Here is a 22,887-nt window from a genome sequence, read left to right as displayed (position 1 = left end):
GTGTAATTAAAATAACACTTAAGCCTTGTAACAGTTGCCTGTGTTGGTTCTCACCCTATTTTTGGAAGGTTTTGACTCAGTATTTGCTCTCCAGAACAGAGCTATAGGCTGGAATCATTGCTCATTATACACTCACACACTCGACATACTTTTTATATTGTTTAACAGGATGTTTGTTAATATTGTCTACATGGGTGTTTGTATGAAACTGGTCCCGAAAAACAGGACAGAGGGGCCAAAATTCAAACCAGTTGTAGATTAATGTTATGAAGCACGTTTGGAAGCACTTTGGGTCTTTTTTAAAAATAAATATTTACTGAGATAAAAGAGAAGCTATTTTTCATTATTTAAAACACATTTTCATAATATTTTTATACAAAAATCTGCATGTAACACGGTAAAAAGGATACGAAAATTACTATATTTCCGAATATGTTTTTATGCTCTCACGGGTACATTTTAGGAATCAAACTAATTATGCCAGGCGGAGTGTTTCACAAAAATTACCATGGTAACAGTTTACAATAAAGGTCCCTTAATTAATGTTAGTTAGTGCATTATTAAGCATTAATTAACTGTTTAATAACATATTAACAATCATTATTATGCGTTACTTAACCATAGGTAACATCTTAGTTAATATATTAATAAGCAGTTAATTAATGTTTACTGCTCAAAGTTAGTTAATCAGTTATGAAGCATTAATAACAGTTGAATAATGTAATTAGTTATCATCATGTATGCACTACTCTACTACTATATTAGTAAGCTGTTAATAATGTTTCTTGTAATCATTTACTAATGGGGTTGAGAAGGGCAACTGTCTGCTACTTTGTTAATTACATCATTCAACTTGTATTAATGCTTAATAATTGATTAATACATTAACTAATATGTTACCTAAGACTAAGTAATACATAATAATGATTGTTAATATATTATTAAACAGTTAATTAATGCTTAATAATGTACTAACTAACGTTAATTAAGAGACCCTTATTGTAAAGTGTTACCATGACCGCTGTTGCAAAATCAGACACAATTTATTTGTGTTTAAATGGGCAGGTTCTGCATGTAACGCCAGTGGACACGATGGGTTGGACATGGAACCTGGAATGAGACTGCTGGTTCATGAAAAACTCGCATGTCTAGATTAAAGAAACCACTAGGATCATCAAATTTAACACAGTGTCTTTTTTTATAGCGGTATATAAGACCATTTCAAGCCATGTTTTCCAGATCAAATGCACTGACACCTAGGTAGCTTTTACTGTCCCAACTTTGGTCCTATTTTTGGCCCCAGTATTTTATTAAAAATTCATTAATTCTGGGATGGCTTTGAGCAAGAGTATAATTATTTTGCATTTATCTGAGTTCATCATTAGGTACATCCTGGGGGCAAATATGTCTAACTTTCTCTTGTATTATTGGGTCTAAAAAGCTGGCAAAGTGCTAGGTACCAAAATGAAGCCAGTTTCATAGAAGCACCCATATTTTAGTGTCAAATCGGATCAAGATTAAGGAAGTTTCAGTGTAGGTTTGCCCAGAGAAATGTTGGCCCTGTACCGATGTCAGATGAGCGGGAAAGAACAGAAAATATGCTGCTGTGTTATTTTTCAAGCCTTGCGGAAATAACTATACTTGTCACTCAAAAATAAATAGCAATTTTACTGAATTGCTTGTTCTAATGATCCAATTGCAGTCACAGCCAAAAGTTTTGGTAATGTTTTTGCAAGTTTTGTTGCGTCAGTTCTTTTTAGTTTTTCAATGTGTTTCTAAGGTACACTGAAGAATGATTGTGAGATTTTATAAGTTTCAGTGACTTTTATTTGCAAATAAATCACATTTATGCAAAAAGGACCTTTGTGTCACTACAGAAACTTTTGGCTTAGACTGTACATTTTCCTTTGCATTTATCAACCCATAAAGACCCAGTGTTATTTATTTCAGTTCCAAAATATTTGTTCTCTATATTTAACTTTTCTTTAGTAATTTTTCACAATTTATCATGACTTTTCAGTGAACATCAGGTATTTTCCTATGTTTAATTTACTGATCAGGTACAGTAGATGTTCATAAAAGCTCAGATTAAAATTTAGGGCTGATATAACAGAAACAGAAAAAAAATGAAGAAAAAGTGACTTACAGCAAAATATATCATTAATTGAACATAAAGTGTGTCCATCCACTGTCATTGATCCAACTCCATGGGTTTTACTGGTGAATCAATGTTCTAGAAGATGACAATGTTTCCTTGGTAACTACGGAGCCTCTGAACGTCCAAATGGGTCATACCTGATGACCATGAAAAGATGACAAACTGCATTTTTCACCAATTATTTACATGTATTGATAGGATTAGTGGATCAGAAGTTATTAAACATTTTACATCAGTAGATGTTTTGGTCGTCGGTGGCTGTTTGGGTCTTTATGGGTTAAACTGAAACTAAAAGATATCACAATGCATTGTAAAAAAATTTGCATTTTTATGTGAAGGTAAGAATCGTCCAGGGTATACCCCGCCTTCGCCCATAGGTAGCTGGGATAGGTTCCAGGCCCCCTGTAACCCTAGTGAGGATAAAGCAGGTTTAGAAGATGAATGAATGACTGATTGTGAAGATAAACAGTCTGTTCACAAAGCATTCTGGGAATTGTCTCCATTTCGAGGCTACATCTGAAAACATCTGTTTGGGAGGCCATTTAGAGGACTAGATAACCACTGCCCCTCAATCCCCAAAATAAAGAAGACTCGATATTACCCTATGTGGGAGCATAGAAAAACAGATGGGTAGCTCCAAGTGGGAGAAATGGAAATGGGCTGATTGCCTAAAGCAGGAGATAAACTGTACGAGGGCTGAATGGTGAAGGCAGTGCCCAGACGCCGATGCAAAAAGGAATTTATTAAACACTGAACTTACAACAGGCAGTCCAATAGAAATATTTAAAAACATGAGAGCCATGAGGGACACAGGAGAAACAGATAGGAAATGAGTGTGATATAATGAACCAATGGAGAAAAAAGGGCATGTGTGTGGTATATACCCATCAACCACTACACTGAGACCTCTGACAGGTGAAGTGTGATAATGTAGATCATTTTGTTACAATCGTATCTTTCAGGAGGTGGGATAAATTAGGAAATAAGTGAATGTTTATTCCTCAAAATTCATGTGTTGGAAGCAGAAAAAAATGAGCAAATGCAAGGATCTGAGTGGCTTTGGTAAGGGCCATAGAGTGATCTCCAAATGCAGGTCTCGTTGAATTTTTCCAGTCTACAGTGGATAGACTCTAACCCTGTAAAGTCTGAACCATTAAATCATTGACAGAAAATTCCAGTTCTTTGAAACCAGAGCCTTTATTGGTCCCTCTGAACAACCAAAAAAATTATTTTTTCAAATATCAACTTCCATGTATGAGTTTCAATTTTGTATCATATTTGATACATCAGGTCTCAATGCTCAAATAATATTATTTTTTAACAAACAAAAACATAATATTACACAAACATGTCTAATAAATTGGTAATTCCTTTTCAAAACTGGCAAAGTTCTACCTCCTTCCTCTTTAATGACAATCTTGTGTCACTGGAAAGGCCTCTGGTGAATAAATTCCTCGCCCCTGGTGGATTATCCATTTATTGCATGTAACCAATAGTGTACATCAGGTTTTTAACCCTTCCGCTGCCTTCCACATTCACATCCCATAGAAAAAGGCAGCAGAATGGGGTCAAATTGACCCCAAGGAATAAGAAAAAAAATACTGAGTTTAGTTTAGTTTAGTTTAGTTTATTTCAGACACAGACATCATACCAAACATATGGAAAAAAAAACAAACAATACACAAATAAAAAATCAAATAATAGAAAAAAAAAAGAACAACTAATCACACTGATCATGTAGAGGGCTTCAAAATTCATGTATCAAATATGATATGTTTGGTGTTATAGTGCTAACAAAACTGGTTTAAGAAAGGTTAACCAGATCTGAACCCAGTCGAGCATCTGAGAAAACATAGCATTCTTACCTCTGACCGGGGGCATGGACTCCACCAGACCTTTTAAGCTGTGTTGTGATATCTGGCACTGAAGTATTATCAGCAGATCCTTTAAGAACCTGAACATTGTAACAGGGGAACCCTATGGATTTGTTTGTCCAGCGCATCCTGTAAATGCTTGACTGACTGGTTTGCAATCTGATTGTCCTTCCTCAGACCACTTTTGGTACAATCTAGCCTCTGGAGCCCGGGATCGTCCAACAAGACGTTCAGTTTTGGAGACACTCTGACCCACTCATTTGGCCATCACCATTTGGAACTTGTCAAAGTCACTCAAATCCTTCCATTGCCTATTGTCCTGCTTCCAGCACATTAACTTTGAGGACTAAATGTTTACTTGCTGCCTAATATAGCCAACCCACTGACATGTATCAATGTAATAAAATAATCAGCATTATTACCTCAACATCTGTCTGTGGTGATAGCATTATGGCTGATCAATGTCAATGGACTGTGTGATTACAGAAGGAGAACAGGCTAATACAGGGGTCTCAAACATGCGGCCCGGGGGCCAAATGCGGCCCGCCAAAGGTTCCAATCCAGCCCGTAGGATGAAATTGCAAAGTCCAAAAATGCCACTGTCAAGGCTGTTGAACTCATTTTAGTTCAAGTTCCACCTACAGACCAATATTATTTCAAGTAAAATAACAGCATAATAACCAACAAAAACCTACATATTTTCTTCTCGGTTTGATGTGAAAAAAATATTAAACTATGCCTATAAATAATGACAACTTTAAATTTTTGTCTTGTTTTAGTGCAAAAAATAACATTAAATTATGAAAATATTTACATTTACAAACTATTCTGTAACAATAAAATGTGAATAACCTGAACAAATATGAACAACCTGAAATGTATAAAGAAAAGCACTAATTAAGCAGTAATTTTAACAATTTTCTGCCTGTTACTAAGTGTTTAGTGTCTTTGTCAATCTGATCCATAATGCACATGTATAAATAAAAAGTTGAGGCATAATATTGTTAAATTTGCACTTAATTTTCTTAAGAAATTTCAGTTTTTTCAGGTTATTCACATCTTTTTTGTTTGGATAGTTTATAAAAGTAAGTATTTTCATAATTTAATGTTTTGTTTTGGGTTTTTTTTGCACTAAAACAAAGACTAAAATTTGGAGTTGTCATTATTTATAGGTTATGATGCTGTTTTTTTACTGGTCCGGCCCACTTGAGATCAAATTGGGCTGAATGTGGTCCCTGAAAGAAAATGAGTTTGAGATTCCTGGGTTAATATAAGTGGAGAAAAGGAAAGACTACAAAGATGGAAAAATGAGGAAGAGATGAGCAGAGCAAATAAAACAAACTAGAAGCACTCGGAGAGCGCAGACCTCCACCAAGGCTGATCAGTGGCCCCCCCCGTGGGCCCCCCCACCCCCGATCACCACCAAAATTTAATCATTTCTTCCTTATCCCATTTCCAACAAACCCTGAAAATTTCATCAAAATCTCTCCGTAACTTTTTGAGTTATGTTGCACACTAACGGACAGACAAACAAACAAACAAACAAACAGACAAACAAACCCTGGCAAAAACATAACCTCCTTGGCGGAGGTAACAAGAAAAGCACTCGGAGAGCACAGACCTCTGTCAAGGCAGTGGGCCCCCATGCCCCCCCCCCCCCGATCACCACCAAAATTTAATCATTTCTTCCTTGTGCCAGTATCAACATTTCCTGAACATTTCATGAAAATCCGTATATAATTTTTTGAGTTATCTTGCTAACAAACAAACAAACATGCATGCATGCATGCACACAAAGCAAAGCAATCACAATACTTCCTGGCAGAGGTAACTAGGGTTTGGCAATATATCAAATTAATTTGAGTAATCAAAGTTTTCCCTTCTGAAAATTGTGAAAAATGCCAGAATCACAAAATTGAAGATTATTCTCTGGAAACTTTTTTTTGCTGAAAAGAAAAAAAAAGCATTCTAAATCCAACCTGTTTTTTATTTCATGTAACATTAATTGTGAACATCAGTCCAGTCCAGTCAGATATGGCATGTAGTTTTAGTAAAGTCCTGTTTGGTCTACAGTTCAAATTTTAATGAATGGATCAATATCGTCTGCAACACTGAAAGGTTTTTGACCATATCACTGAGCTCTACGGCGAATCAAAACACGTCTCAAATGAAAGATGAAAAAAAGTAGTGATAAAATCCATGGTGGCAGCTCCTAAACGGTGGTCCTACATCACACTATGACACAAAGACAGATGTGTCTCACAATGTGACTTCTGCTAATACTCAACAGACAGAACTGCAGCTGATCAGTTGTTGCTTTTCCATTGAACATCTGCGCAAAACTTTACCGATATTTACAAACTGTCAAAAAAACAGAAGTGCATAATGTCGTTTTTTCCATTAAATCACAAATGCAATGATTTGTTTATTTATTATCGCGAGATGACATAAAAAGTCATTCCATAAACATGGTGACGAATGTAAATATGGTGGTGATTTACAGATATATTCATTATTATTATATGTTACACCTCTATCTTGTACTAAATTAAAAAATGATTGGGTTTCCTGGTGTGTCCACACATACCGCGACATGTTTCTTCTTCTTCTTCTTTGCTTGTTTTATTGTCTGTCAACCTTATTTTTTTAAGTCACCTGACTAGTTGCAAAAAAAGGTCTTTACATTGCAGTTTTGCATGATATACCATTTGCACTACGCCCGAAAAACCACCTCTTGCCAGTGCAAAAACTTTTAATCGAAAAATTAGACTTTAAGCAACATTGTCGTTTTTCCATTAGGTATATTTTTATGTGCAAGTTATATTTGTGCAATTTGAGGGTCAATGGAAAAGCGACTAGTGCAACATATATGGTTCTGTAGTTCAAATATATCTATCTCTAGTTCTTTTTCAAGTCTCAAATCCTGTTTGGATTTTCTCCATACATATAAGTACTGCTATTTTTGTGGCATAATTCTTAGTCTGTTAGTTATTTACATGTATAGTGCTGCAGAAAGACAATACACACTGCTGATGTGTTATTCTTGTATACTGCAAATCAGTAGGAGTTACCATTGTACAGTCTGCACACAGCCACAACCATACAGTATTAGTTTACTCATGAGACTGCTGAACTCTCACAGGTTGAAAACAATCGACAGAAAACACAAAGATGAACTCTTGCTTTTGTTTCCAAATCAAACATCAGATTGTCTTATCAGCGGAAGTCTGTCTCTTTATTGTACACATCGTCAGAGTTTGATGTTTGAGCATCCGAAGGCGGAAAGGCAACAGAGGAACCGTGCTCTCTGTGTATATGGTAATAAAAACAGAGTGTAAGGTTGTGAACAGCATGGATTAGTTTGCTTTGTGGCATTGAGATAAAATCAGCTCATTGAATTAAAAGAGCAGAGTGAAGGTCAGCAGAGTCTGAACACTGTTTATCATCTGAGTTTTCTGAAGATAAAGTTAACGTGAAACCTCCCCACAGTCCAATAATCCTTCACTGATAACGATTTCTAACAGTTTATTAGAAAACACACATAAGAAATGTAGGTGTTGAGTCGCTGTGTTTCCATGGAAACAGTTAAAGGTTAACTGCTGAGGTCTTTATTGTGTTTCAAGTGTTTTTGTGTGAGTCTTAAGAAGATGCAAGTAATATTTTATGAACTTAGACAACAAAAGAAAATGTAAAAGAGATGTGAAAGGTTAAGAAACTCGTATATTGAAGGAATGTTGTGAAATTAAGCCACAGATCAAGCAATTAGAAACACATCAGTGAGCCACATGTGCCACTGGGTAATGTGTTCTTTCATTAAACACACACACTAATGTTTGTGTGCTTGGCCATTGCCCAATACTTACATTTTGACTCAATCTCACATAAACTATTGTGCTGCCAGAAATACTCAGTGGGGGCACCAAATGTGAATTAATCTGCAGTTGAAAACGGTCCCCAGCAGAAATGCCAGCTGTTTTAGGAAATTACTGTGCTTTTTTTAAAATCTAAAACTGTACATTTATGAGCTGGTTTTTGTTCTTCATTAGGAACTAATAGGCTTGAAAAACAGCAGCAGTTTAACCCTTTTTAATCTCAAGAGGAGGTTCACATCTGTCTGACTGCAGAAAAGGAGCAGAATCACTACTTTGTGGAGGTTCAAGTAGAGGAGCCGTCATCGCTGACAGGCTGATGACTGACAGGCGTTAAGGGGGGTTAGTTTCCTGCTGTAAAACACCATGTAGCTGTCAGTGATACAAGATGCAATAACAACAAGGATGCCTTTTTTACTCTGCTGTATTATAAAACATGATAAATATGGATCTCTGTGTTCTGGAGGAAAATCAAGTGGTGTTTCTGAGGGTACAAAGTACAGTCAGCAATCACTCATGAATGATCATATATGGGTTTTCAACAAAGTATATACTATTCAGGCCATCAGTGAGAGATCTTCCAAATCATTTAAGAAGAAAAAAAAAGTGTGATTTTACATAAATGGCAGAACAGGCGATACTTCTGAGCAGCCGTCCAGATGTTCAGGCTGATGTACAGGTGACAGATGAAGATAAAAACATTAAAGAACCTGCTGCCTTCATCATCGCCATCACTCCCCAGAGAATCAGCTCCATTCAGATGCTTTCAGATGGAAATTGATTCCCTTTTAAGCCCATTTTCTGTGTTATAAAGGACCATCAGGCCATCTGATTGGAGCGGCCGAGTCTCTTAGACAGCTTCTTCTTCTGAGTGAAGGCTGTGGATTATGTGTTTGAAGGTTTAAAGGTCAGACTGATGAGAAGGGACAGCAGCAGTGTCTTTTTTTTTTTGTCTGTACAGTCTAGTAAAAGTCAGGTTCTCGGCTTCGAGACTGGTGATCAAAGTGTGGATAAAGGATAAAAGAGGATGTTTGTAAAGTGAGAAGATGAGACAAATTTGGTTGTTTCATGATCCTCAGAGGATGGATCTTAATGACTCTTCAGGCCAAACTCTGACAAAATGTAAATGCCTCTTCTCTCTAAACTCAAGTTGAAGTCCATATGAAGCTGTAAGACTTTGACAAATGACTTTATGTTTGATCGCAGGATTTTCTTTTCATAACAGATATTTTAAATAACAGGTGCATGTAGGTTAATTCTTCTGTCGGTGCGCCTGACCACAGTGGTGATGAAGATGGAGTAGGTCCCTGAGTGCCTTTAATAGTAGTAATAATAGTAATAATAGACTGCTTTAATGAATACTGAGAGCTACTGCTAATGCTAGGTACTGTGGGTGTGTGTTATGGGTAAAATGCAGACTGAATTTCCCAACGGATATAATAATGTAGGTTAACCTTTAACCTAAGAGGCAGATAATGAGTGGTTATTTGATTGTCATTACTAAACTAAAAACAGGCTTTGCTTTTGATTCATGTCAGTTCTTCAATAAAACTTGTCAATTCTCTCCGGTAAATTCCATTTTCCATTGCTGTTTTCTAGTCATTTCACATTTTGTTCAACAAAAAAGCCTCTTTCTCAAACTCTAATTCATTCCTTTTTGATTGCAAAGGAAAATTGGCTGTTGTTTCAATTTAGATGTTCAATAAAAAAATCAAATAACTATTTGATTTTTGTTTTTTAACCTGACAATCACCATCAACAGATTGAATTTGTATCTTTCAGCAATACAGTATACATATTTCAAAGCCTTTATTTCCCTTTTTTTATGTCTGATTTTACCTTTTAGAGTTTTAATGGTTGTTATTTCATCAGCATTGCTTCATTTTTCGTCTATTCGATCTGATCTCAGTTCATCCGGTGATAACCCTTTCCATATCCACGGTTTGAGAAGTAACCCACTTAAAAATGATCTGCACTGAAGTTGCCCTCATTCGTATGCAAATACGATGGTCAGTCTTCAGAGGAAATGCTGAGTGCAGTCTGAGCTGTTAATATTTAACCTGAAATGTCTGGATGATGATGCTGACACATAACGGCATGACTAGCTGTGATGAAATTAGATGAATGACTGCAGTAATGGTGCACAAAATACACAGGTTTGATACATTCAGGTCTTTGTAACTTATCTCTGGTTTTATAGGAAACCATTTTAATTTCTGAAAATGCTAAGAAGACATCCTGTCACTTCTCGAGTAGAAACCTGATGTTGTCCCAGGTTATGGCTGTCAAACCAGACACTTTTACTCTTATTTACTAAACCTTTATATCTTTTTGACATTGCTGCAGGTTTTAACAGCTCCACTTTTACCTCCCTACTGGTAAAACAATCGAGGTCAGAACGAGACACGATTATTTTCAGCTCTTGTTTCTTTTTCCCTCGAGGAAAAAAGAGCGGTAGTTGGTCGCTGAGTCGCTCAGTGTTCATGGTAAAACGGAAGGAAAAAAGCCAATTAAATGTGATCTACAGCAGCTCTACTGTACGTACGTCACTTCAGTTCATGTCAGATGCACCAAGTTCATCTCAAACATCAGACGCTGGTGTCACAGAGGCAGCGACGTTAAATAAAATCACAAAGTGTGCTTTCAGCAGCAGTTTTCAGGAAAGATGAAGCTGTGAGTTCAGTGGTGTTATTAAGAGAGAACATGTTTTTATCATTGAAAAGAGCTGATTTTGTACCGCAGAGAACAGAAAACACAGACGGGTACATTAAATAAAGACTAAGAGAACAAACTAGTGTGCTGTCAGTGAATTTCAGTTCATGTTTATGAGTAAAAGTATGCCTTAAGCATAGCAGAGTCTTTATTCTGTTTAAACAGCGCTCAACCTCTCGGTATCAGGCAGATTATCAGAATGAGCTCTTTATAATGTGTCATCAGTGCTGTAGGGCGGAGTGGTCATTATATCTGTATGTCATGGGTTTGTGTCAATTATATGTACCGGACATACAGGACTGGAAGTTACAGTAGCTAGAAAAACCGTGTGTACCCTATGAAATGTCCCAGTTTTGTACATGAATTGGTCATATAATGTGATGTGATGTGACCTGCATCTGATTTATGTCACAATAACAGACAAACACAATGTTCTTTACCCTTTAAGACCTTTATTACTATTTTTGAGGTAACTTCCCAGTGAATTTTTCTCTATATTTTTACCTGTCCAAAGTGACTTATCACCATTTATTGTATCACCATTTTAGTTATGTTTTATATGTATATATCTCTTTAACACCGTGTGTGTGTGTGTGTGTGTGTGTGTGTTTACTTTCAAGAAGATGCAAAATTAACTGGAGATTGTTAATTTGAGTGTAGCACATTAAATAGAAAGACATTTGGGTACACATCTCACACACTTCACCACACACAAAGACAGGACATTCATTTATACTACCTGGTCAGTCAGACATTTTGTTTCTTTTGTACATTACATGCTACAGCCTATATTCTAACCCCCAACCCCTCCTTCCCCCCATATTATTATTATTATTATTTTTTTCATTGTGCATCTCCAAAAGTACAATTTAAAAAAGAAAGAAATTCACATTTTATGATGTAAAAGTTTGTGACACACAAAGTATAAACCCCACCCCCCCGAAACCAATGGCGACCCCCATACCAACCCAACCTGGATCTCAAAATAGGAAAACCACTAATAAAAACAAATACACGTACTGTATGTAGATGAAAGAGAATATAATTTACAGATATAAACAGATAGGTGATCAGGATAGTCATAGACAATTATGTTACACTCTTTCTTTAACCATCCTGCCCCCATATTATGATGACTTAATGCATATATTGTATATTATTGCACATAGGTTTCCTTGTCACTTGGTGTTGCTTAAATAAAGAAAAAAAAAGAGAGAAAGAAAGAAATTTGGGTATGATGCAAATTTGCAATGACAGGTATAATGGTCAATAGTAATGAAAAGTAATAAAACAGATTGTCGACAGTCAACGTTAAGTTAAAGTTTGGTTTTGTTTTGTTTTTTTATGTTATGTTTTGTCAGTGGTTCCCAACCTTTTTTGGCTCATGACCCCATTTTAACTTCACAAATTTCTGGTGACCCCAGACATTCAAAACAGAGACTTTTTTTTTTTGTTTTTTTGCTAAAACTGATTTGTTTTTGATCATGTAATAGTTTGCTATATGTTGCAAATAAACATTAATTTTAGATGACATTTAGTCTATATAATGTATATTCTTATGGATGGAGGCAGAAAAGTCAGGTGTAGATTACTGCACAAAATGAGAATTTTATTTTCCTTGGTCAGGATATGTACAGTCAGTCCAGCTGTGATTTACAAGGCTGACAATTAATACTGAACAAACAAGAACTCAAACTATGAATTATGAAAGAGCTGCAGCATCTGAAACTGACCACAATGAATATTTGACCAATAAGTTTGTCGTGCCTTTTACATATTGTGTTTGTCTCTCTCAACTCTCAACCATATATTTTTTTATTAGTGGGTGTATATTTGTATTTTTACAACCCCATTTGGATTCCAGGCAACCCCACGGGGGGTCTGACCACAAGTTTGAAAATCACTGTTATGTTATGTTATGTTATGTCTTTTAGGGTTAACTAAATACCACACAGACATTTATAATATTTCATGCCCTTATTAAACACTCCCAGTGCTGTTGGAAAATGTAAGAATGAATTTAATAACAGATTCAACCTCCTTTGGCAGCTATAACCTCCACCAAGTGCCTCCGGTAGCTGATGATCAGACCTGCACAATATTCAGGGGAATTTTGGAACGTTCTCCTTTATTCTTTGGATGTCTGGTGTGAACGACTCTCTTGAGTTCATTCCACAGAATCTACATTCGATTACAGTCTGGGCCAAAAGGTGGATTTTCTTTTTCTGAAGCCATTCTGTAGTAAATGTACTTAAGTGTTTAGGGTGTTGTTCTGCTGCATCAGCCATCCTCTACTCAGCTTCTGTTGGCGGACGGCCACCTTCATCCTCCCCTGAAGGATATGTCCATAAACATGTGAGTTCATTTTCTCCTTGATTAGGGTAAGTGATCCTGGTTATGAGGCAGGAAAACAGCTTCAAATCATGGTACTGTCTCTACTATACTTCACCATGGGGAGGATGTTGTGTGCTATTGTGGCAATTTTACACCACACCTGATGCTGCATGTTCTTCCCAAACGAGTCGACCTGAGTTTCATCACTTCACAAAATGTTTTCCCAGTAGTGCTGTGGAGAGTCATGATGCTTTCTGGCAAACTTCAGGCTTGCAGTGATATTTTGTCTGGAAAGCTGCAGCATCTTCAATGGCGTCCCAGCACAGACATAATGCCTGCCTGTTTTAGATGCTGTAGATTCATAAACAGAGATATTAATCTGTTCTTTTATTTTAATGCACTTTATGATTTTAGCTGTAAAAAGTGTGATAAAATAAAGTTGACTTACTTCCTTTGGTTCCTTGAAGTTCCTTCAGTTATTACTCTCCTTTTTTTGCCACTGTATTGTCTCTTTTTGTTTGTCTGTTGACTCTCTTAAGTCTTTGATATTACTTTTTAAGCTCTTCCAGTCACATGCAAACCATCAATTCTAGATCAAGGGTCTTTTGGGATCTCTGTTTTGTGAGGGATGGTTCACATCAGTAGATTCTTCTTGTGAACAGCAAAAGGTAGAAGTTTGATTGTTTGTATCAGAGTAGCTCCACACCTCAAATCTCACTTCATTGATTTAACTGCAGGTTTGCTAACTCCTGAATCTAATTATCTCTTTGTGGAGTCATTAGCCTAAGGGTTCACTTACTTATTCCACCAGTGCTATCAATGTTTAATAGCTGTGTTCGATAAGGACATGAACTATTACAACTGTTTATGTGGTATCAGGATAAGAACACTGTTTTTGTTTGTACTTGTGCTTTAGATGCAGATCAGATCACATTTTATGAACAATTCATGCAGAAAACATAGAGTTTTTGTTTCTGGATGATGTGTAAGTCATTGTGGGTGAGACAGTATCGTACATGACAGCTGTTACATTAGCAGAGGTGTCATGACAACAGGTGTTCAGATGCTCTAGTGGAGTGGATTTAACAGTAGTATAGAGTACAACAGAGAAACTAAGAGCAGTCAGTAAATATGAGTGCAGTTAAAGGAGTGTCCTGACCCCTGTCCTCTGTCTGTGCTCCAGCTGATTATTAAACAGGATGTCTGTTCTCTGTCTTGTTAACCCTTTGTCGGGCAGGTGACTGTTTTTGGTAATTTCTTCATACATTACAAGTGACAGTAACAGTTACAGTGAGGACAGTGAGTCAATAATCTCAGGTCCAATGTGGTCTCCAGGGTCTGTAAGGTCCACCTCTGCATGAGCAGTGACTGTACCTGCTTTGTTAGGTACCATGAAGTAATGGTACTAATGTAAGGAATGATGTTCAAAGGGGTAATGTGGATGTGGACAGTAGTGATACACGCAGAGGTGTAGCCCAGGGTGTACAGGGGTATATGGAGTATACCCCTTAATTTTTCAGTCAGCATTGGGTATACCCACTTCTAAATCCCCCTGATGTGCACCATTCAGTAGAATCTGAGTCAAATTGCCGATTTTTCCCCTAGGATGGTGAACCCATGACCTGCCCTACTCTGCCTCTATTTTGGCTAGTACTCACTGCCTTCACTGATTAGATTGGTTAACTTTAGGCATGAGGACTGATGAGCCAATCAGAGGCAGAGTAGGGCGGGTTATGCCAAGGAAAATAATGCTAACTATAATCGTGAGCAAATACTCCTGACAGATTTTTGAGTAAACTAAATAGAGTACTCTGACATGTCACTGTTTCTAAAATGGCGTTTTTCTACACTTTAAAAAAAAAAAAAAAAAAAAAAAAAAAGAAGGCAAAAATTGAGAGTATACCCACTTCTCCAGGGACTGCTACACCACTGGATACACGGATCAGCGGGTTGGGGCAGGTCATTGATTGAGCAGAGACACAAAAATATGTACAGTATCATGTATAAATTCCCTATAGCAGATAAAAATATTTTGCGATATATAGCCTATGATATTTTATATTATTTGATGGTTAGTACTAGTGATGCGTGGTGGGTAACCCATGGGTCAGGTTGGGGCGGGTCAAAAAATGTTGCTTTATTTGTGGGGCAGGTTGGGGCAGGTCAAATAATTCCACAAAAGCAGGACCCACATGATGAAAAAAACCCAACCCGCGCACCACGAGTTGACAGGTGTCTGGATCAGCACTTACGTTGTTGTAATGTTCTAAAAGTGATGTTCTAATGTTCTAAAATATACGTTCCTTTCAAATTACATGTTTTTCTTGTCATTTTTAATATATATTTCTTGGATTTCCTGAAAATTTCATACAACTCCCTCCATAACTTTTTTGAGTTATCTTGTTAACACAGACGAACAAACACCCAACAAAGACCCCCCCCCCCCCCCCCCCCGATCACCACCAAAATGTAATCATTTGTTCTTTGTGCCAGTATCAACATTTCCTGAAAAATGACTTATCTTGCTAACTGACATTATTATTACTTCCGCCGTTACACTTAGCAGTGGTAATAAAGCCTTGTTAAGTCCTCCAATAACACACTTAGGTGTACATTTTGAATATCAGAGTATTTCTGTGAGTGCCCTATAAAGGGTTAAAGTGTCTGCTACTGACAGTCTGTATCTATGTGGGCTAACCCACATGCACACATTAGGATAGGAACTGGTTAGGTTTTTATTAATACTGGTGTCATTATTCTTATTGATACACCATCAATTATCTGTGTGAAAATAAACACTGACCTTTTTGCTTCATTGCCTAGTAATTAGCTCTCGGCTCATAATATTACAGAATTAAAATACAAAATGTCACGTACTGTAAGCCCATAGCCTGCGCCTGCATATATATGTATATTTATGTTAAAATAGCATAATAAAACCTGTAGGACTGTGCAATTAACATTTAGAGCATTTAAATAATTTCTGTGAGTTTCATTTGATCCACACGTATATAAACACACACACACACACACACACACACACACACGTTTTCAGGCTGCAGATTATAAATGCTATTGTCCATTAATGTTCATACAAATTCAGTAAATTGTTGCATTTTACACAGAGGCACAGAACCAAATACAGATATACTGTATGTTTAGCAGCCAAACTAAAGAGAGGCACAGTAACAGTTGTTCATGTTAGTTTGTAATTTGATAGTAACACCTCATTTTTCCAAATGTAGGCTAAACATTCACATCTGCTTTGGCATGAGCGGTAGGCAGGGTCCTTATTTAATTTGCATAATGAGGTTATAGGGCTGTTCACTCTGCTAAGACATGCCAGCACCAATTAGAGGAATTAATAATGAATATAACAATTTGGAACCACTTCTCAACTGGATGGATATGATCGTAGATTCCCATCTGTACCTCAGTTTTAAATTACACTGCAAAAATCTAAATCTTACCAAGTGTATTTTTCTCATTTCTTGTCAAAATATGTCATCACACTTAAAATAAGACAAAACCAATAAGACCAAGATAATTTTCACTTGTTCCATTGGCAGATTTTTTTTCCTTAATTCAAGATTTTTTTTTTTTTTTTTTTTTGCTTAATTCAAGCAAAAAATCTGCCAATGGAACAAGTGAAAATTATCTTGGTCAGATTTGAAATAAAATTTTCAAGATCTGTTGTCAAAAAACAAGTTCTTATATCTCACTGAAAAGTTACTCTTTAGGTGATTATGTCTTATTTTAAGTGTGATGAGATATTTTGACTAGAAATGAGAAATACACTCGGTAAGATTTCGATTTTTTCCAGTGTAAAACTATGATGGTTTAAAACAATCTTTAAGTTTGAACCATGTTTCAACAGTCAGAATGACTCTTTTTCTGTTTCGTGTCTCTCTCAGGTGGTGTCTGCATTGCTCAGTCTTTAAAGATTCCCCGAGAGCCGAAAACTGGTGAGTTTGATAAGATTGTCCTGCGTCTGCTGGAGACACCCAATGCCCGAGCAGTCGTCATGTTCGCCAATGAAGACGACATCCGGTACGAACACACACCTCACCCTGACATACGCTGTTTTATGTGAGCCTTGTTTCCCTGAACCTCTGCGACAGATGTGCACATGGAAGTTAGAATGAGCTGCAGAGACCCAGTGGATGCATTTATAGAAAATACCACAAACTGTTATATGTGTGAGATGTACAGTAATCCCTAATTATCTGGATGTGTTCCCTGTTATATTAACCCTCAAAGACCCAAACAGCCACTGGCAACAAAAAACATCTACTGATCTAATACCTATTGATCCACTAATCCTATTAATACATGTAGATAATTGGTGTAAAATACAGTTTGTCATCTTTTTATAGTCATCAGATATGACCCATTTGGACGTTCAGAGGCTCAGTAGTTACCATGGAAACACTGTCATCCTCTACAACATTGATTCACCAGTAAAACCCATGGAGCTGGATCAATGACAGTGGATGAAGAAACCTGGTTTATGTTCAGTTAATGATATTTTTGCTGAAAGTAGAAAAGCACTCGGAGAGCGCAGACCTCCGCCAAGGCAGATCAGCCCCCCCCCCCCCCCCAATCACCATTAAAATTTAATCATCTGTTCCTTGTGCCAGTATCATTTCCTGAAAATTTCATTAAAATCCTTTCATAACTTTTTGAGTTATCTTGCTAACAGACAGATAAACATACCCTGATGAAAACAAAACCTCCGCCGTCCTTGGCGGAGGTAAAAGGCCACTTTTTCTTCAATTTTCCCTGTTTTTAAATATTAACCTTTGAATTCAACTTTTGAACTTTAACATCTTCACGATCAGTGAGTTAAATTTAGGAAAATACATGATTCACAATAAAAAATGAAAAATACAAAGCATAATGTTGTTCTAAATGGTGAGAAGTCACAAAAGAAAGAAAGGAGCATTGGGTCTTTATGGGTTAAGTAAAACTGAATATGATCTTGTCCATGTCCAGGAGCAGGATCTAATGCCGTGCTCTGATTGGCTGTCTAAACTGTCCTGACCTTCAACCCTGACAGGAGAATCCTGGATGCAGCAAAACGTAACAACCTGACGGGTCACTTCCTGTGGGTGGGGTCTGACAGCTGGGGGTCAAAAATCTCTCCTGTGGTGCAGCAGGAGCGAGTGGCCGAAGGCGCCATCACCATCCTGCCAAAGAGGGCCTCAGTGGACGGTGAGTGATCACATGATCCATCTGATATTTGATCACAATGATGAAGGAAATAATCATCCTAATAACATTTTGTTTCTTGGCAGCGTTCGACCGTTACTTTAAGAGCCGCTCGCTGTCCAACAACCGCAGGAATGTGTGGTTCGCTGAATTCTGGGAGGAAAACTTCAGCTGTAAACTAGGAATGCACGGCAAGAGACCAGGCAGCCCCAAGAAGTGCACAGGTAGGAAACTGGACTACACTGAGTGTACCAGTACAGGAGTGAAACCACCTTTATACTGGGCATTTCCATTACAGTTAGTGTTTTTTCTCAATTACAGTCTACTCTTTTCTCCTATACTTCTGTCTTTCCTTCACATCATTATTTCTTTGAAATTCCTTCTCTAACACTTTGATTCATTAATTTCCTTTGCTTCTGTCCTTTCCTTTTCTTTCATCTTCATTACATTGTCTCTTAACCTCTGTCTTTTACACTTTAACATCATTATGGCTCTCCTCTCCTCTCCTCTCCTCTCCTCTCCTCTCCTCTCCTCTCCTCTCCTCTCCTCTCCTCTCCTCTCCTCTCCTCTCCTCTCCTCTCCTCTCCTCTCCTCTCCTCTCCTCTCCTCTCCTCTCCTCTCCTCTCCTCTCCTCTCCCTTCCCTTCCCTTCCCTTCTCTACCTCCCCCTTTACATTTCCTCCTCTCTTCCTCCTCTTTTTTACATCTCTACCAGTTGGTTTCATTTCTTAAAAACAGCTTCTCTATTCATTGTGAACCTTTTCAGACATGGTGTTGGTTTTCTTCCACTATGATACACTACACCCACTAAATTAAAGACCTTTTGCACCATTCGCAGCAATTATTCTGTTCAAAACATGAGTTTTTCATCAGCCACTGCTAATCATGTTTCTCTGATGATTACGAACACACTCATTTTCAGTGTTAGAAGCAGCAGAATTCATTGAACGCTGGATTAATTGCCATCAAGAACTTTAACAGACTCTGTCAGTGTTGGCGGGTCGGGAGTGGAGCTTTAAAATTATTATGTCGGGTATTTATTTGCAGTAGCGGCAGCAAATAGAAGCTCATGAATAGAAATGAAGGAGCGGTCAAGTGTTACAGACAAGAGATGCTATTAACCCTCCAACAGAGGACACACAAAAACACACAAAAACTGGATTCAATAGGGCTGAGACAAATGTGTATTATCAAACGATCTGCTCAAGGGTTTATTGATTAATTTATCAGGTCCTCATCTTTATACTTATATAAAAAAATAAGGTAAATAAAGCAAATAAGAGTCATTTATAGTTTGTATAAAACAGTAGCAAATATACTATGTTTTCATCTCATCACACCACAGAAAAGTATGTGATTAACTGCCTAAGCCTCTCTGAAGTGCCAAATACCACTGCAGCCGTACATCTACCTGCTCCATCTATCACAGCTTTATTGGACTTGTGCAGCTGTACATGTTTAAGCCACCAGAGCCAGAATCTAGTTCAGAGCCAGAGGACACTGACCTACCTGAGAATCAGCCTGGTTCTTCTCAGTCTGCAGTAGAGGAGTCATTTGGTTTTGCTCATTTATACAAGTCATCATGTATTACTGTCTACATTATGTAGCTGAGACTGAGCGGGGGAACCACTGATGATAATGCAATGTTTTTTTTATAACATCACAGTGTTTAGTGGAGGGGTCAGGGTCAGCATGGTTCCAGTGCATCGAGGTTTTGTCTACACAGAAAATCCTCAAAACAGAAATGAAAAGCAGTCTGTTCACGATTCAATATTATATACTGTACTGTGCAAAAGTCTTAGGGTATCTCTTGGTTTGTGTTTTTTGCGTGGTTACAATGAGCATACTCACTTATGTCTCCATTTATTTTCTTGACATAAAGTAAGAAAATTAGTGCTGTCAAATGATTATAATTTTTAATCAGACTAATCACAGGGTTGCTGTGGATTAATTTTGATTAATCACGATTAAATATTAATTTTTAATCTATATTAATCATGTTTAATTTTGCATGAGCAAACAGACTCAAGTAAGAAGGGAATATATATGCACTTAACATGTTTGTCACAAGCTGGGCGATGCGTTAGCCAAAGTAATAGCAGAATCCCCAACTGATGTATGCTTCATGTTAATGTGGTATTATAAGGTGGAAGTGCTTTGGTGAAGGAAAAATCTTTCCTGCAGAATGTGCATAATACTTAGGTCGGTCGACTGCTCCAGGTTGGTTTTTTTTTTTCCTCATATTTCCATCCAGAGGGCCAACGTGCTGTTTAGTGTCTTCTATCTTTATGGGTTGGTTCTGCTGCCTGTCACTACTGGATCAACTGTCCATTTGTGCGTGCACGACGCTAAGTCTACTGAGACAAACTGCCCCAAATGCGTTGGCAGATACTTTCAGAGTCATTCTGCGCTGCAGATTGGTTAACTGCATAACATTTTTAATCAGATTAATCATGATGATAATCTGCGTTAATGCGTTCATTTTGACAGCCCTGTTTTGAAAATACTGCAAGTATGTGCACATTATTAAAACACACAGAAAATCAGAATTCCATGGATTCTATCAGTTACAATCAAAATTTAGTGTTACCTCTCATGACAAAAAAAGTTTGACAGTTTGAAATATGATGAATGAAACCTGGTAAATAATGCTGTAAACCTCTTTGTGCAAAGGGAAATGACAATAAATAGTTAACACTTTGGTTTGTAGAAGTTGTTTTTTTTTCCTAAAACATTTGTTTTTAATATCTTTTATCTCGTGGTTGTATTTTAATACAGAAAATGAGAAGAGTTTGTGAGTGGGGTAATTAAACCTGAAACAACAACCCTAATGGCAGCATAAGACTTTTGCACAGTAACTGTAGTCCACATGTAGTGAATTTAACAAACATGCACAGCCAAAGGTTGCACACATTCACAATCCTTTGTATGTTGGAACAAATCAACGCAGAAGAACTTCCCTGCAACAAGCCTGAGAATGAAAGACGTCAGATTCCTTTAGTTAGAGCTCCATCATCCAGGGGATAAATGATCCTCTCCTGTTTATTGCAGGTCTCACAAACAGAGAAGAATAAGAGGAACGGGCAGAGAATACAGAGAGTATTGTTACCAATAAATATGGAGGCTTTTACACCTTATATCAACCATTCCCATATATATATATATATATATATATATATATATATATATATATATATATATATACACACACACACGTATATAATGTGTGTGTATATATATATATGTATATATATATATATATATATATATATATATATATGTATATATATATATATATATATATATATATATATATATATATATATATATATATATACACACACGTATATAATGTGTCTGTAAACCAATTCTGAACACCCTTTGAGCAGCCCAATCTCTCTCTCTCAGTACAAAGGGGCATCTCATTGTGCTGTAACTAAACGGTATATTTACTGTAACGGACAAAAACATGATGTGACACTCTCACTGTACACTGACCCGTCAGCTGCTCTGCTTCTCTGTGTATTTTCTGATAAATCATGAACTTTGCTGCGTCTGTCCTGGTTTTAGCTCTCAGTGGATTGAGCTCTCAGCTTACAGAAGCTGTTTTGATGTAAATTAGAGCCTGTTAAATCTGATATAAATTCTTCTTCTTCTTCTGTCCAATCATATCCAGCTCAGTCTGTGTGTGCTGACGGCAGCGTCCCTACAGCAGCATGTAATCCTCTGATTCAGGAGGACTTTCTCTGTAGAACAGAGGCCACTGAGGGCCAAATCCTTCACAGACATGTCCGACACGGTGAACAGGATTAGCTGAAGGTGTTCTGTTCGCCTTCATCCAGCTGCTGCTGTCTTTACCTGAGCTCAGTGATCTGCTGCTTTCAGCTCTCGGCTCGTTGTGTCAGAGTCATCAAACCAGCGCACACACTGCTGAGTCAGCATGTGTGTTTATGTGTGGGAATGTTATGGATGTGTGTGTGTGTGTGTGTGTGTGTGTGTTTAACCCTGTTTAGAGGTTAATGACAAAATGATTTTAGCCATTATGAAGATAAAAATAGAACAAAAACGTTTTACACAAAAGAATACAACAATCTACAACATACACACTATACAATATACACATTTTGTTTCATACAGTATTTACTGTACAATATATTTTTTATACATATCAACATATAAATACCATATATATCAAATATACTACTTTCCATAAACAAAATAAGGTTATTGATCCCTGTAAACTTAATTAATTCACACTACAGGAACAGATTCAACAGGTTTTCTGCAGGTTTACTTTGTAAGACCTTGTAAAGATTATTTTGAGCGCAATTTAAAGGAGCTATATGTAGTATTTGTGCTTCAAAAATCATCTATAATTATCAATAGAGTGTTTTGAAAAAAGTTGTGATATATGCTTGTGTATTTTACTACAGAGATGTGAACCGAATTCATTCACCGCCATGGATTGACACGTCACTGTGAATCTATGTGACCACTAGAGGGAGTAATGAGTCACACTGGTGATGAGAACTAAAGCCGAGGCTTATCTGAGGATGACAAACAACTTTAAGAGTCAAAGAAAGTGACAAAGTGAAAAATTACAAGCATTACCATTGTTTTCACCCTCAACATAGCGAAATAAGTAAAAAAAAAAAAAAAAACAGTTTGATGCTGAAATTGCAACATTTCTTCTCCACTGGTGATGCAGATAACAGAACTTATGAAAGTAT

The 22,887-nt window shown here is 37.0% G+C and overlaps 1 protein-coding gene across 2 annotated transcripts in view; it reads left to right on the top strand.

The window, feature by feature from the left end:
- Window positions 1–22,887, top strand: part of grm8b (glutamate receptor, metabotropic 8b) — a 212,384-nt gene that overhangs the window by 119,343 nt on the left and 70,154 nt on the right. For both annotated transcript variants that reach the window (XM_030137259.1, XM_030137260.1), the window contains exons 4-6: window positions 16,862–16,997; window positions 18,007–18,161; window positions 18,245–18,382. In XM_030137259.1, the coding sequence (XP_029993119.1) occupies window positions 16,862–16,997; window positions 18,007–18,161; window positions 18,245–18,382 (429 nt within the window). The remainder of the gene's footprint in view (window positions 1–16,861; window positions 16,998–18,006; window positions 18,162–18,244; window positions 18,383–22,887) is intronic.

Source organism: Sphaeramia orbicularis, chromosome 6 (genome assembly GCF_902148855.1).
Source record: "Sphaeramia orbicularis chromosome 6, fSphaOr1.1, whole genome shotgun sequence".
Lineage (NCBI taxonomy): Eukaryota > Metazoa > Chordata > Actinopteri > Kurtiformes > Apogonidae > Sphaeramia > Sphaeramia orbicularis.
The sequence above is the reverse complement of the archived record's forward strand: the minus strand, read 5'-3'. Positions and strand labels throughout refer to the sequence as shown.